General features: G+C 38.7%; 3 protein-coding genes across 4 annotated transcripts in view; all 3 read right to left on the bottom strand.

Moving 5' to 3' along the window:
- Positions 1 to 1613: 1613 nt before the first annotated feature.
- On the bottom strand, positions 1614 to 2939 carry LOC117619695. 2 transcript variants are annotated; one of them, XM_034349699.1, is made up of 3 exons: positions 2542 to 2939; positions 2343 to 2469; positions 1614 to 1913 (listed from the first exon to the last, which is right to left on the bottom strand). In XM_034349699.1, exons 1-3 carry the CDS (start codon positions 2890 to 2892, stop codon positions 1909 to 1911), a joined length of 483 nt encoding a protein of 160 aa, XP_034205590.1. In that variant the 5' UTR covers positions 2893 to 2939; the 3' UTR covers positions 1614 to 1908. The 2 variants fall into 2 exon arrangements, with proteins under 2 accessions (XP_034205590.1, XP_034205589.1); XM_034349698.1 differs by having other exon boundaries at positions 2343 to 2939.
- A 3563-nt stretch (positions 2940 to 6502) lies between these two features.
- LOC117619343 lies at positions 6503 to 8110 on the bottom strand. The gene is made up of 2 exons (XM_034349271.1): positions 7132 to 8110; positions 6503 to 7024 (listed from the first exon to the last, which is right to left on the bottom strand). Exons 1-2 carry the CDS (start codon positions 8017 to 8019, stop codon positions 6788 to 6790), a joined length of 1125 nt encoding a protein of 374 aa, XP_034205162.1. The 5' UTR covers positions 8020 to 8110; the 3' UTR covers positions 6503 to 6787.
- Positions 8111 to 11935: 3825 nt separating this feature from the next.
- Positions 11936 to 12916, bottom strand: part of LOC117618305 — a 1653-nt gene continuing 672 nt past the window's right edge. Inside the window, exons 2-3 of the mRNA XM_034347896.1 lie at positions 12145 to 12521; positions 11936 to 12060 (exon numbers count right to left, since the gene is read on the bottom strand). Coding sequence (XP_034203787.1) covers positions 11999 to 12060; positions 12145 to 12521 — 439 coding nt within the window. The 3' untranslated portion in view covers positions 11936 to 11998. The remainder of the gene's footprint in view (positions 12061 to 12144; positions 12522 to 12916) is intronic.

Here is a 12916-nt window from a genome sequence, read left to right as displayed (position 1 = left end):
TTTTGAATCTGACAATTCTGTTGAATTTTACTTGCCGTAACCCTCTTGCTTCTGTGTGTAGCTCGAACTTTGTGTTTTGCAGATATCTTCTGAGAAGCTCAGGGGTTCTTCATAACTGTGCACAGTAATGCAGATTCAATTAAGGTGTAAGTTCTGCAATCACTCAATCGAGATGGAACAAGTTGTATTGTTTTCAAAAGATTAATCTTATGATGGATATTCTTTCATTTATGAATTAGTACGCAACGAGATTATGGATGTAGGGTCTGGTTTTCTTATTTTTGGGCATGAATTTTGCTTTATTCAATGAAAAGCTATATGATATTAGAGAGGCAAAGAACCTTTTTTTTCATTACAGAATATGTGCTTTGTCCCCCTTTCCAAATAGGCTATATATGCCATAGTATTTGCAAACATTGGCTTCTGTCACTGCCTTGTGAGCTGACAGGAAAAGGGTTTTCCCAAATTGTCTTGAGAGCTTTTCTATCTTTTATGGGTAATAAAATATGGGGCCACAAGCAAGTACTTGTGTTCGTGGTGTTTGGGTTTGAGACGTAAACGAAAGTGTCTGTACTAAACTAAACTAAGGAGGATTTGGGTGTGGGTGGGGCATGCATTTGTCTCTTGGAATGGTAGATATTCTACTTTCCAAAAGTAACGAGGCAAATGATAGAACATTTTTTATGTTTAGTATGTACAGATTAAGCTGCAAGATTCATACCAATCAGTATCTTTAATCTGGTTTTACACCTGATAAACCAATACCATGGCATTTTTGCACCTTTCAACTTCATCCCTTCTCTGAAATAGACTCAATATGCTATAGGAGGGGGGTTTTTTGGGTTTTAAAAACGAGCAGGGGAATATGCTGAAGGAACGTTTCTGTTAATAACAATGCATGGTTGAGATATGCGCAGTCAAATATAGGGAATCTTGCAAGTTGTTCTAAGAGGATGAATCTGGTTGCTACCTTTCTAACCAAGGAAATATGCTTGGTGTTGTAAGAAATTCCATCAGGGAAGGAAATTGTTACCTTGTAGCTTAATCTGTTTTCACATATAGATACATATTAGTGATTGCCATACAGAAAAGCAACTATAGCGTGGAAAGATTATCAGCACTAGATTCCTAAAGAATTGGATGTATCATAGTAACACGTGACGGTCACATTTGTGCTTAGAACCAGTTTGTAAGGACAATTTCAGTTCAGGAGATAATGGAAACAATCTTACAGGGCAGTATATAGAAGATTGATTATCGTGCTGAGAAGACAGAACTAAACATGTATCATGTTATCATTCATTTTCAAATGCAGGGTCCAATAACACCCAAGGACTTCATGCATCAACAGAAAACAGCCGATGACTAGATATAAGGTGCATGCTGTAGTTTGGACTTATCATGCTTCCTAGAATTTATAATGAATCTTGGTCTTCTGAAATTTATAATACATTCTCAAGTATCAAACAGATTGCAATTGTGGAAGTGGCGGGTCATCAGTTTATATCAAAGCAGCATTCATAACAGGATCAACCAATGTTAAAAAGATGTCCAAACATAAACAAGGATGCAAATCCCGTGCAGCAACTACATATGCAAAAGGATTGCATAAAGTCATGGCTCCTAATACATACTGCAAGTATATATCGAATCATTCTAATACCGCAAGAGCAAAACCAGGATGATTTTAGTCTTCAAAGTAAAAAGAAAGAAAACAGGATAACTGGGTGATGCTTAGTCCGTGTGTCAGAGACCTCTACTTCCATCACCCCCTTCTTCTGCTTGTGTTCAGCTGCAGCATCCATCATAGACCGGTCTGTAACCTCACCAACATGAAGAACTAATCCGACAGGGTTAAGCTCCACGGCTGTTGAAGGGCTGTCCTCGGTCTCAGGCACAATGCCAGCCTCATCCTGAAACAAGATTGGAACATAGGTATTCATCTTTCAACAATAAAATTGATCACAACAGAAGAATTTCATACAATTAATCTTAACTACGTTTAGTCTCTTTACATAGAGAATTACAAAGACCAGGTACTGAACACCAACTAGTACTCCAAAGATAGAAATCATGCTTTTGGCCACAGTTACTCAGTGCTCTGTTATCTCTGTCATGCTCTGTTACTCGATAATAAAACATATACACAAACGTAATTATTTGACTAAGCATGTATATGTACACATACAACATTCTTATCCTTACCTAAGTAACCCAAATCAACAAATTTCTTACAGTAAAAATATTTACAAAATAAATAAAGGCTTGCTGTAAAAGTAAAACTCCAAATTTATTTACCAAGCTGTCAATTAAGCCTCTAAAGCAAGGTGACGGAACGTTACCGTCGGCCATAGCTTGGCTGGGCCTCCAGCCCGGTGCCGGAGTGGGAAAAACCTCAGGTGGTGCTGGAGGCATGAAGAAACTAGACGGATTTGTGCCTAATCCCATATCCTCCATTACCTTGAGCACCTGGAATGGCAGACTAAGGTAATTCCACGTCTTGATGGACTCAAAGTGCTTGACCCGGGATGCAGGGCTCACCTTTTCGAGGTACTCTTGAGCTTCTTGCTCCTTGCCAGCTTGGACAAGGGAGCAATGCATAATTTTGATGAAGCGTTTGTTGCTGGCCATCAGAACCTGCCCCACGCAGTCCTTGATGAAAGCAGAGTCGACAGGACCGGGTTTAATCCGATGGGCTGAATTGCTTTTATCGACAGCTATTTGTTCTGCAAGACCCTCTTCAAGGCAAGACTGTGACAAGCAGTTTTCCAGTATAGGAACCATTTCTTCTTTCTTCTGGAGAAACTGTTCTGGGATCAGATCTAGTTCCTTGAAGTGAGATTCCATTAGGCTTGCAAGAACAGAGGCGTCTGGATGGAGAGGGTTCGACATCACTGTTGAATTCTTGGGTTTAGGATTTTGGGTTTTTGGAGAATAAAGGCTATGGTGGACGGTGGTGAACTTTGAAGGCACACGCTGAGGCTTTGTATTATAATTTTTTTTTTAAAAAAAAATTAAGAAGATGATCCATGTCCCCATCATCAAAGAGAAAACAAAAAAAAAACAATTGTGGGCCTACCAACTGTTTCTTTGGTAAATACCAACTGTTTCACTAGCTAGCCAGGAATGGTTCAATCAAATTGTTATTTGCAGTTTGGTCGGAGAAAAAAGAAAATTCAATTAATAATTAATAATAATACAGATGGTCATCTTCTTCGCTTTCAAATGCAACGCAAGTTTAGATTCTCATTTCCATGTGTTTTAGTTATCTGAGAAAATTAAAGACATGAGTATTATTGGGTGTGGCTTAGAAGTAACTAACCATGGTCATTGCTTATTGCCTTTTCTCAACCAATAAAAGAAAATAGATGGATATTAATAAATAAAAAATGTAAGTCCATTGAAAAAACAATGGAGCTTAAACAAATGCATGCAAGAGTGTATTTTGTGCTATAACTTGCAACTGTTGAGGATAAAAAATCATACGTTGATGATTTTAAGGACCATGTATGGTTATGCATGTGGACATTTATCAAATTTTGAGAAGAGTAATAAAAATACATATTAGGTTAAAATGATGAGAAAAATACTCTTGAATGAAAATGAAATTCGAGGTCAGGATAGTTGAAGCACTTATAATTTTTAGAAATCATGTCCTATCCGATACAACCAATACACACAGATATTTGGCCATCTGATTAAAAAAAAAATTCTACAATTTGAATCCAGACAAATTATGAGCTGTTTATTTTAATACATTAACAAAATTCTTTTATAATTTTAAATCTCTTCGAATGAGGCTCAAAGATGAAAACTTTGAACGCAAGGAAGAAGGAAGGAGTTTTGGAATTTGGAAATGAGAAATTCCAAATACTGCCACGTGACCAGCGCATATGGTAATGGTGGTGTTGTAATAAGGCTCGTGCGCCTAAAGGACTAAGCTGAACGGTCCTGATACCGCCACGTCACCAAGGTAGAGTGTGGGTGGGTGACTATACTTACTTGCTCTTTTGGTTCAACTAGGCGACGGATAAGGAAACGCATTGATGGCCCACCGGGAAAGAACCCACCAATGACAGGCCAATAAAATATAATGTACCTGAATCGGATAATAAAGTATAGGCAGGTTAACATCACGGCCAGCAACCATTTATCAAAGTCATCATAATGATATGATTATAAGATTCATATTCCAACTTTAGTATTAATGTGAGAGATAGAAATTCATGCAAATCAATCAAAAAGTGCAAACAAATTCAATGACAAGGGGCCATTTGCGACACATGATATATACAACGCACACTTCATTAAATTAGGACAACGAAAGTCAATATCTCTCCACAAATCCTAGAGATAACTGTAGTATTTACGACGAAAGTTAATATCCTTTTCTCACTTTTATTCTCATTCTTTTATATCTATATTCTAGTGAAAAAACGAAAGAACAAAAACTAAAATGTAAATAATTATCAAACCTTGTGAACAGATACCAACCAAAATGCATAATGCAGGGTGGGACAGGTGATTGATTTGTAATATTCTGTTTCTAGTCATCAAACGGTGCTTCCTACCGTCACCGCCATTGTAGTGTTGAACTTGGAATTAAAAAAGGTTGCCCTCCGTTGACCAGATTGGACTTTGAAGTGAGCGTTCATTTCTTCTTCACATGTTAGGAGATTTTGGGATACTATCATGGGCCTTGTTGGCCCTGCTACGCGTTTTGGCTCTTCTTTGATGGGGTTAAAAGCTTTAATTTCTTCAATAAAGTGTGACGCCACCAATGAGAATACAGCGTATAGATGGTTTAGAATTTTAGAAATTTTTTTTTCTTTTATTTCGTGTAGCTTGTGCATCAAAATACACACGTGTCGCCATCTATAGATTTTTTCACCATTTAGCAAACGGGGTCCACAACTCACCAAATCGACTCCCACGTAGAATGAAAGCAAACCTGTTCACACCAACAAAAGCGACGGGAGAGACTGAGACGTTTGTATTTACTAGGACTTACTTAAAAGAACATCTCTCACGCAAACGAAAAGGCTAGTTTATATAAAACAAATAAAGATGCACATTCATAATGAATAATGAAAACAAATAAGAGCAAGACATTTGTAACAGCTTTCAAGATTTCTATTGATTACACTTAGCCTTGTAAGCTATTAATCAGTCATGAAAATGGTAACCCGAACACACATCTATTTACTTTCTAAACAGGATTGCGCAAATAAATAAACAAAGAACCAAACGGAAAATGTTGTTAAATATAAGAATTTGTTTTTAAAGAAAAAGCTATTAAATACAACAGTTATTCTCGTTGATGGTCGGCTGGTGTCTAATCATTGGCGTGACGATAACCGGGGACCAGACCCCGCCAAAATTGGGCGCGACCGCATACAATTTTTGTCCTGCGCGTGTGGCACAGTTTGTGGACCAAAACGCATCGCAGAGCAGAGGGAGGCTGTCTGCAGGAGTTATAGTGTGCAAACACGAGTGGAGTGAAGCAGGTGAGCCCAGTACTTGTCTGGATTCTATGGGCACGGAAAAAGTGAAGAAAGAAAAAGTAGAAAATCACATTTCTTGTTATTTTCAATCTCACCCGCAATTTCAGTGGAAGGGGTAGTAGTGGTAGTGTTTCACTTTATGACTCCAATTGTCTAAGTTGGCCCCTTATTACTCGATACACATCAAGTGATGCTCTTATATTTTCTATTTAATCGTATAATTTTTTGCTGCTGTTAATCGTATTATCTTTGTGTTTTTTATTGGCCGATGTTTACAGAATGATTGAGGAGAAGGTCGCTTTTAATTCAGCTGTGTTTTAATTGAGGGCGTTGAATATAATTCATCCGCTGCTTTAATTGAACAAATAACAAACGTGGTTGGGATGGGAGACTCCTTCCAGGGCCAAAGGGCTTTAAGCTTACCTCACCCAAACTCACATTTTTCAGTCAATCTTTAATAATTAGGCTGTTGTGACAGAAGAAGATTTATGGAAAAAATTAGTCATTTATACATTGCAAGGACAAACTTTGGTCACTCATAATTTAAACCTTTTGCTTGAATTTGTATGATCACTGCAACCAAAAGACCACCCTTTACTCTATTATTCATTAGGAGTTTTTTGGTTTGTATTTGCTTTCGACAGTGATACGAATCTATCATTACATGGTGGATTTATATTGTTAGTCTGAGTACAAGTGTTTCGGGCTGCTAATAAGGGATTTGAATATATATTTGTTGGTTGAGGCGTAATTGTCTCCAGATCAATTCATTTGGTCACTACCCATTTCTGCACTTTTGTGGCCTTGTACTATGTTCATTTCTTCAATAAGTACTATAACTTTATTTATTTATTAAAAAAAAGATGAAAAAAAAAAGACCACCCTTCATCAATTTAGCTATTTTTTCTTCAAAATAATTAAATTCATGCAACTGTGTGCAGCTACCTCACATGATTAATTGGTCCATAATTCCAAAAAGGATGAATATATAAGCAGTACAAATTGATTATTCTAATACATTGCAATAACAAACCAATCAAGGAGACATAAATATATATGTCCCGATAATACAACATCGGAACATCCGTATATAATAATACCCGAAAAACTTCCAGCCTGGATCCAGACCAGCATCTTATTTATGTATAACTAAAGTCATACATTCGTGTATATATAATTGCAGAAAAAAATTAAAGAAAAAAGTGGATGGATGGATGGATGGGGCATTTGAACTGGTGGGTTGAGGCTGATGATGATGAGTCCTCTCCTCTGCAGCTTCAGACTCATGGATTGGCGGGCTCATCAATACGAAGAGCTCCACAGTGCCTGGCCTTCTTCCTCTGGAGATGCTGATCATACGGATCCTGGTCGTCCATAACAGCCACCGCTTTGCGCTTCTGGTCCTGATGATGATCAGCCTCATCACCGCTGCTCTCGTCCTCCTCATCAACAACATCATAATTACCGCTGCGCTGGACCTCTTCCTCATCAACAACATCATAATTTCGAGCATCCGAGGACTGAAAATTGGGTTTAACATATATGGGATGCATAATACAAATCTATAATAATCAAAGGTAATTAGACGGCAGTCTGAGAGTTGGATGCATAAATAATTTATAAATACCAAAGTCTCTTTGTTGTTGTCGAACCAAGTTGATGCTTGCTTGTACTTGTAATCAATCCTAGCATCTTGGTTGCCGGAGGCCTTATAGTGATGTGGCGGAGCGAGGACCAGATCCAGCGGCGATGGAAGATCCTCGACGCGAATTGGGGCTTCGACCAGGCCTTCATCCACCAGCTCCTTCTCAATTTCACCTCCCCGGGAGAGGGACAGCATATTCCAGATCCGAATAGAATCAAGATTCCAAAGCTGGGGTTTGGTCAAGCTGCTCTTGTTCTTCATGTACTCCGCCAGCTCCTCGGGGCTCCCGTGCTTGACAACCAACGAACGCACAGCATCGATAAATAGGAGGATGTTTCTGTCCTTGATTCTTAGGACCAGCTCCGAAGCTGAGACATCTGATGGTGGCAAGTTGAGGTCCGGGATGCGCCTCGCCGCGTAGTTCAGATCGGCAAGCTCAGGTGGCGGCAGAAAACAGAAACCCACGACATGATGGCTGCTGCTGCTGTGTAAGTCCATGTTCAGGCGGTAGCCCGCACTTGCAGCGATTGCATCTTGTCGGCTCAGGCCGTTGACGGGGATTGAAGACAAAAAGACCCTCTCTGGGCTCAAGCTTGTGGTACTGTTTGTGCCGTTGGTTACTGCGGCCGAGTACAGTCGACTGGCATTTGGTGACATGATATCAGCTGAAGAGGGTCGATTGATTGGGCGTGAATGGACCCTTTGAGGTTCGTTACAGCTTTCTTCAACCTCTGCAGCTTTCATCGCATGGAAATGGACTTCTCCTAGGTGGAGACGGACTAAATTGACAGCAGAAGAAGAAGAAGAAGAAGAAGAAGAAGAAGAAGGGATCATTTCAAAGGGGTTTTGAAGAAGAGACGAGATAGTCATAGCCTCGGTGAGGGGTTTTTGAGAGAGAGAGAGAGAGAGAGAGAGAGAGAGAGTTGAAACTGAGACTGAGACTAGAGAGAGAGAAAGAGAGGTGATGGGTGTTTTGGATGTTGAAGTGTAGACCGAAGGTGTGTTATTTATGGAGGAATTTTATTTTATTTGTATTTTTTAACAAAGGTTCCATTTCATCTTGTTTAATTACGTTTTAACAGTAGATACCGGCTTCACCTTGAGAAGAATACAATACGGAAATTCATAAAATTCCAAAGCATGACATAAATAATCCCCAGAAGTTTCCACGGGCCTTCCTTTTATGCCTTTGACAATTATTCCGGTATTTCACTTTTGCGTTATTGACTTTTGAGAAACGTTAGGGAGTTGGGATAGGTGGTGCAAGCCAGTGGGTGGAAAGTTTTTTTTGGGGCCTGTAATGTTAACGATTGGATATAGTTGGTGTCGTGTTCATTTCCTATTCCGCCACATCTTCATTTCATCTTGATTTCAAGAGTAAACAAGGCCGTGGGGCACTAATTGTTTTGTATGGCGTGTTTTCTTTGTCATGTTTTTTATTAGTTTTAGATAAGGCGTTGAGGATATCCCAACGCGTAAGTGTGTATTAATATTATAAAGCTGGTAACAGTGCATAATGTTCGAGTTCAATGACATTTTCATTATTTTTCAAACACAAAGTACATTTACCTAGTCATGGGTGTAAGGGAGAGAGACAGAGATCACGTTGGGTCTTGGAATGTAGCTAGATACCCCAACTCTAAACTATATATATATTGAAATAACATACAATATTGGGTTATAAATAATTTAACAGAGATTATGGAAAATGGTAGTTTATAATAGCTAGCTGCAAAGAAAAATTTGCACCGAACCATCTGGGACCACACATGGACACATCATCTCTCATAACGGCCTTATCCCACAAACCGTATATTTGAAAGGGTCTAGTTCAACCAAATGAATAAAAAGACGAAGGAAAATTACTTAGGTTTTGAGTGACTATCATTAAGTTAATTACTTAATTGATAATTTTCAGCGAGGTTTGTTCAAAATCTTCAACAAACTCTCAGTCATATATGTGCTATACTGATTATATTGTAACTCTCAGTCATAGTTATGAGATGTTAATTTCAAAGTTTATAGTGTAACTTAAAAGAATAAATATATCACTTAATTCCAATGTCTGAAAATTATTCTATGTCCGATCGAAGTGATATAGTTGCCAGAATGATAGAAGTTTTATTAAAGGTCGAATAAAGAGGTTTACATTTTGAGCTAGAGAATTGAACGATCAAGTTGGTCCAACTTTGACCAAATTAACTGTCATCTGTTGCCAATTTCTGTTAGTGACCAAATTCATGAAAGTGCATCATCGTCCTCAAACACGCATGTGTTGTATATATGAAAAGAAAACTTTTGGCTGACGATCAAGAATTCAATCACCAGTTCATAAATGAAAATAACAAATATATATAAATATAAATATAAATGCGACGAATTATTTGTCTGGCAACGGATTTACAAACCAAGATTGATGTCCATAGATACAGGAGAATTCAATTACACAAGACAAGACAAAAATAGCCAAATATAAATACAGTGCATAAGAAAACAAAAAAATATTAAATATAAAACTGCCGACCAAAAGAAACATTAGATAAAACAAGAACTGATAGGTTCTCAGAAGACGGTAGAGCATCTGATAAGCTATCATTGTGTAATGATGGGAGTGACGGCAAAGGGTCCCACTTGTTGATCTGGCATGGTCAGCGGCAAAAGTGGACGTGGCCTCCTCACTCGACGTCGTATTGCACGTATGGGGCGAGGGAATATTCTATGTCCAATTTGGGCTTGGATCTGTCTCCACAGCGTGCGAGCCAAGCCCAGCAGCAGCCAACCAAATAACAGCAAGATGCTCAAAAAGCACAGCATAAAGGGCCAGCTTGAGTAGTAGTTTGGAAACACGAGTGAGAGGATTGAGGCTAGCGAGGCGAAGCCAAACAGTATCATGGCCATGTGAAACCAGGGATAAGGACTATCCGGGTTAAGAAATCGGTGCCTAACTCCAAAGGCCAGGCTATAAGCAAGTAAGGTGTAGAGAACGATGTTCATGGCCACAGGGCGCGTCTTAAAAAGATTTTCATTAGGGTATTTCATCTGAACGAAGGTCAAGAGAATAGGGATGACAAAGGCCAGTATGTCGTGGACAGATGTCGAAGCCGTCAACGTTAATATTTGAGTAAAGTTGAAGAGCCGCAGATTGTTCAAAGGGTTTCTGAGAGAAAAACGATTGATTTCCATGTTTTGTTGTTTTTGTTGTTGTAGTTTGAGAAATGAGACAGCTATTTATAGAGTGAGTTGAATTGTCGAGCAGGAACAATCATCTAGAACAACTGGTCGCCCAAGCAACATAAATAAATATCCGTACAAGCTTGTATTAAAATATTGCGCAGACATATATATAGAGAGCAAACAGGTCGGTCGGTGCTTGAGTTGAGTGTGTGAGTAGCCACATATATTATGTGTTGGAATGAGCAGATCAAGACCGTCAGAGAGTGATTAGCGCTGCAAGGAACGGTTGAGATCTTCCGTGACACCTTTCATCATGGTTTTGAATAAAAAAAGAAAGGTCGAAAATGATGCATGCAATCTCATGCTGCAGAATGCAGATTGCGGCGCAACTGAATTGATAGAAGATTATTGACGAAGTCTTTTTTGTAAAAGGTATTTTTGGTTTCTGTCCAATGTGGATGCTTACGTGTTTGGGTTTCCACTTGTGCCGCCATACAGGGCAACATCGACTTACAGATTGAACGTGTTTTCTTTAACTTTGAGTCTTTGACCTCTATCTATGCACCTAATAGTCCAAGGCCCAATACTTTTTATTACTTTCTCAAGTTCCCTCATGCCTTTTTGCTTCTCTCTCTTTCTTTAAAAGAAAAATATATATGTGAGTGATGGTCTAAATTATAGGAGGAAGGAAGTCATGAGAATTTGAACTTGTAATTATTGTTTAGTAAGTTAATATCATTTTTATTGGGTTAGACCTCGTTGATGCGTGTGCAAGAATTTAAGAAGACTTTTATGTCTAGAAGGAGGCAAAGGAAAAAAAGAAAAAGAAATATTTGGTAACCATGTTATTATCATTTGAAGCACTTTGTCATAGGTTGGAGAAAATACGAGTGCTATCGATTGAAGAAGGTAAGGCATACAAGTAAAAATAGTCAAGCTACTACCCTGTCTTGTAGTGAGATAATGATAGGTTCACAATGCACTTTGAATTTTAGGATATTTTCGTTTAATATTGAATTTCAAATAAACTGCGTGTGATTGGCGCAGGAAGGCGTCGTTTCGTTTGCATCCATTCCGAACTCACACACGTGTCCTCCTCCTCTGCGGGTGATATGATTGTGAGCTGGATTTTGTCACTCGGATTTGACTCGAGCAACCTAGGCTTTGGGCTTTTGTTGGGACTATGACAGCTAGGGGTGGTTGCGATTCGGTAACCGCGAATTTTTACTCAAACCGCAAACCGACCGACTATTTGCGGTTTGGTGATTTTTGAAACCGCAAACCGACCGCATTTTGCGGTTTACCGCATTGCGGTAAACCGTAAAAATGCGGTCGGTTACCGCGAATTTGCGGTTTAAAACCGCAAATTCTCAAGCATTCACAAAAATATAAATTTACAACCTAAATAAATAAATACACAACCTCAATTTCTCAAGCATATATAAATTCACAATCGATTCCAATTCTCAAGCATTCACAACCTAAGAAAATTAAAGTTACAATTCCAAACATTCCAATTAAAGTTAAACTTCTCAAGCATTCCAATTCCAAATCCTTTAAAGTTACAAACCAAAAGCAAAATGAATTAAAGTTACAACCAAAAAGAAAAATCCAATTCAAAGTTAATTAAAGTTACAAACTAAAAGGAAAAATGCAATACACCAATGTTACAAACTCAAGTGTTGGTGGTGAGTGGATTTGAAGAACCCCTTTGTGTTGTTTGAGCACCAATGCTATCTACAAATAAAACAACATAGTTTAGTACATTTTATTATAAGAAGAAGCATAAATAACATTAGCATAAATAAACTAATTACTTACAAGTTGTCATATCTTCCATTTCCTTGTAGAATTCAACCTCATCATCCGTTGGTTCTTTGTAAAAGGAAAATTCGTCCGCTCTAAGCCAATCACTAGTACACACTAATGCCTCTACCATTTTAGGATGCAAAGAGCTTCTAAAAGGATCCACAATCCTCTTGCCTAGGCTAAAAGCATTTTCACTAGCAACCGTAGAACTTGGAATTGCAAAGATATCCTTGGCAACTTGTGAAAGAATAGGATATCTTGTTTGGTTCCCTTTCCACCAATTCAAGAGATTGAATTGTTTACTCAAGGGGCTCTCAAAAGGATCCGTCAAGTACTTATCCACTTCATTGAGATCGAGAGAGAGAGGAAGAGATGAGTTCGATTCAGGTCTGTGAGAGAGAAGCCGATTTTGAGAGTTGAGAGAGAGAGAGAGAGAGAGAGAGAGAGAGACGAATGGGAATAAGAGAGTTGAGAGAGAGACGAATGGGAATCAGGAGAAGAAACAGATTCCAGGTTTTCATCTCACGGCTACAGAGAGAGAAGAGAAGGGTTTACAATTTTACTTAATTATTCATAGAGTATAGCCGTGCGGCTATACTTTGAGGTTTTCGGTAACCGCAAATTTTGAAAATCAAATACCGCAACCGCAACCGCAAATGCGGTTCGGTTCTTAATACCGCGATTGCGGTTCGGTTTACCGCGATTGCGGTTTTATTGCGGTAAAATATCGGTTGGTTTTTGCGGTTTTTCGGTTTAAAATGCCCCCCCTACCCGCCGCTGCTAT

The sequence above is a fragment of the Prunus dulcis genome, chromosome 2 (genome assembly GCF_902201215.1).
Source record: "Prunus dulcis chromosome 2, ALMONDv2, whole genome shotgun sequence".
Taxonomy (NCBI): Eukaryota; Viridiplantae; Streptophyta; class Magnoliopsida; order Rosales; family Rosaceae; genus Prunus; species Prunus dulcis.
The sequence above is the reverse complement of the archived record's forward strand: the minus strand, read 5'-3'. Positions and strand labels throughout refer to the sequence as shown.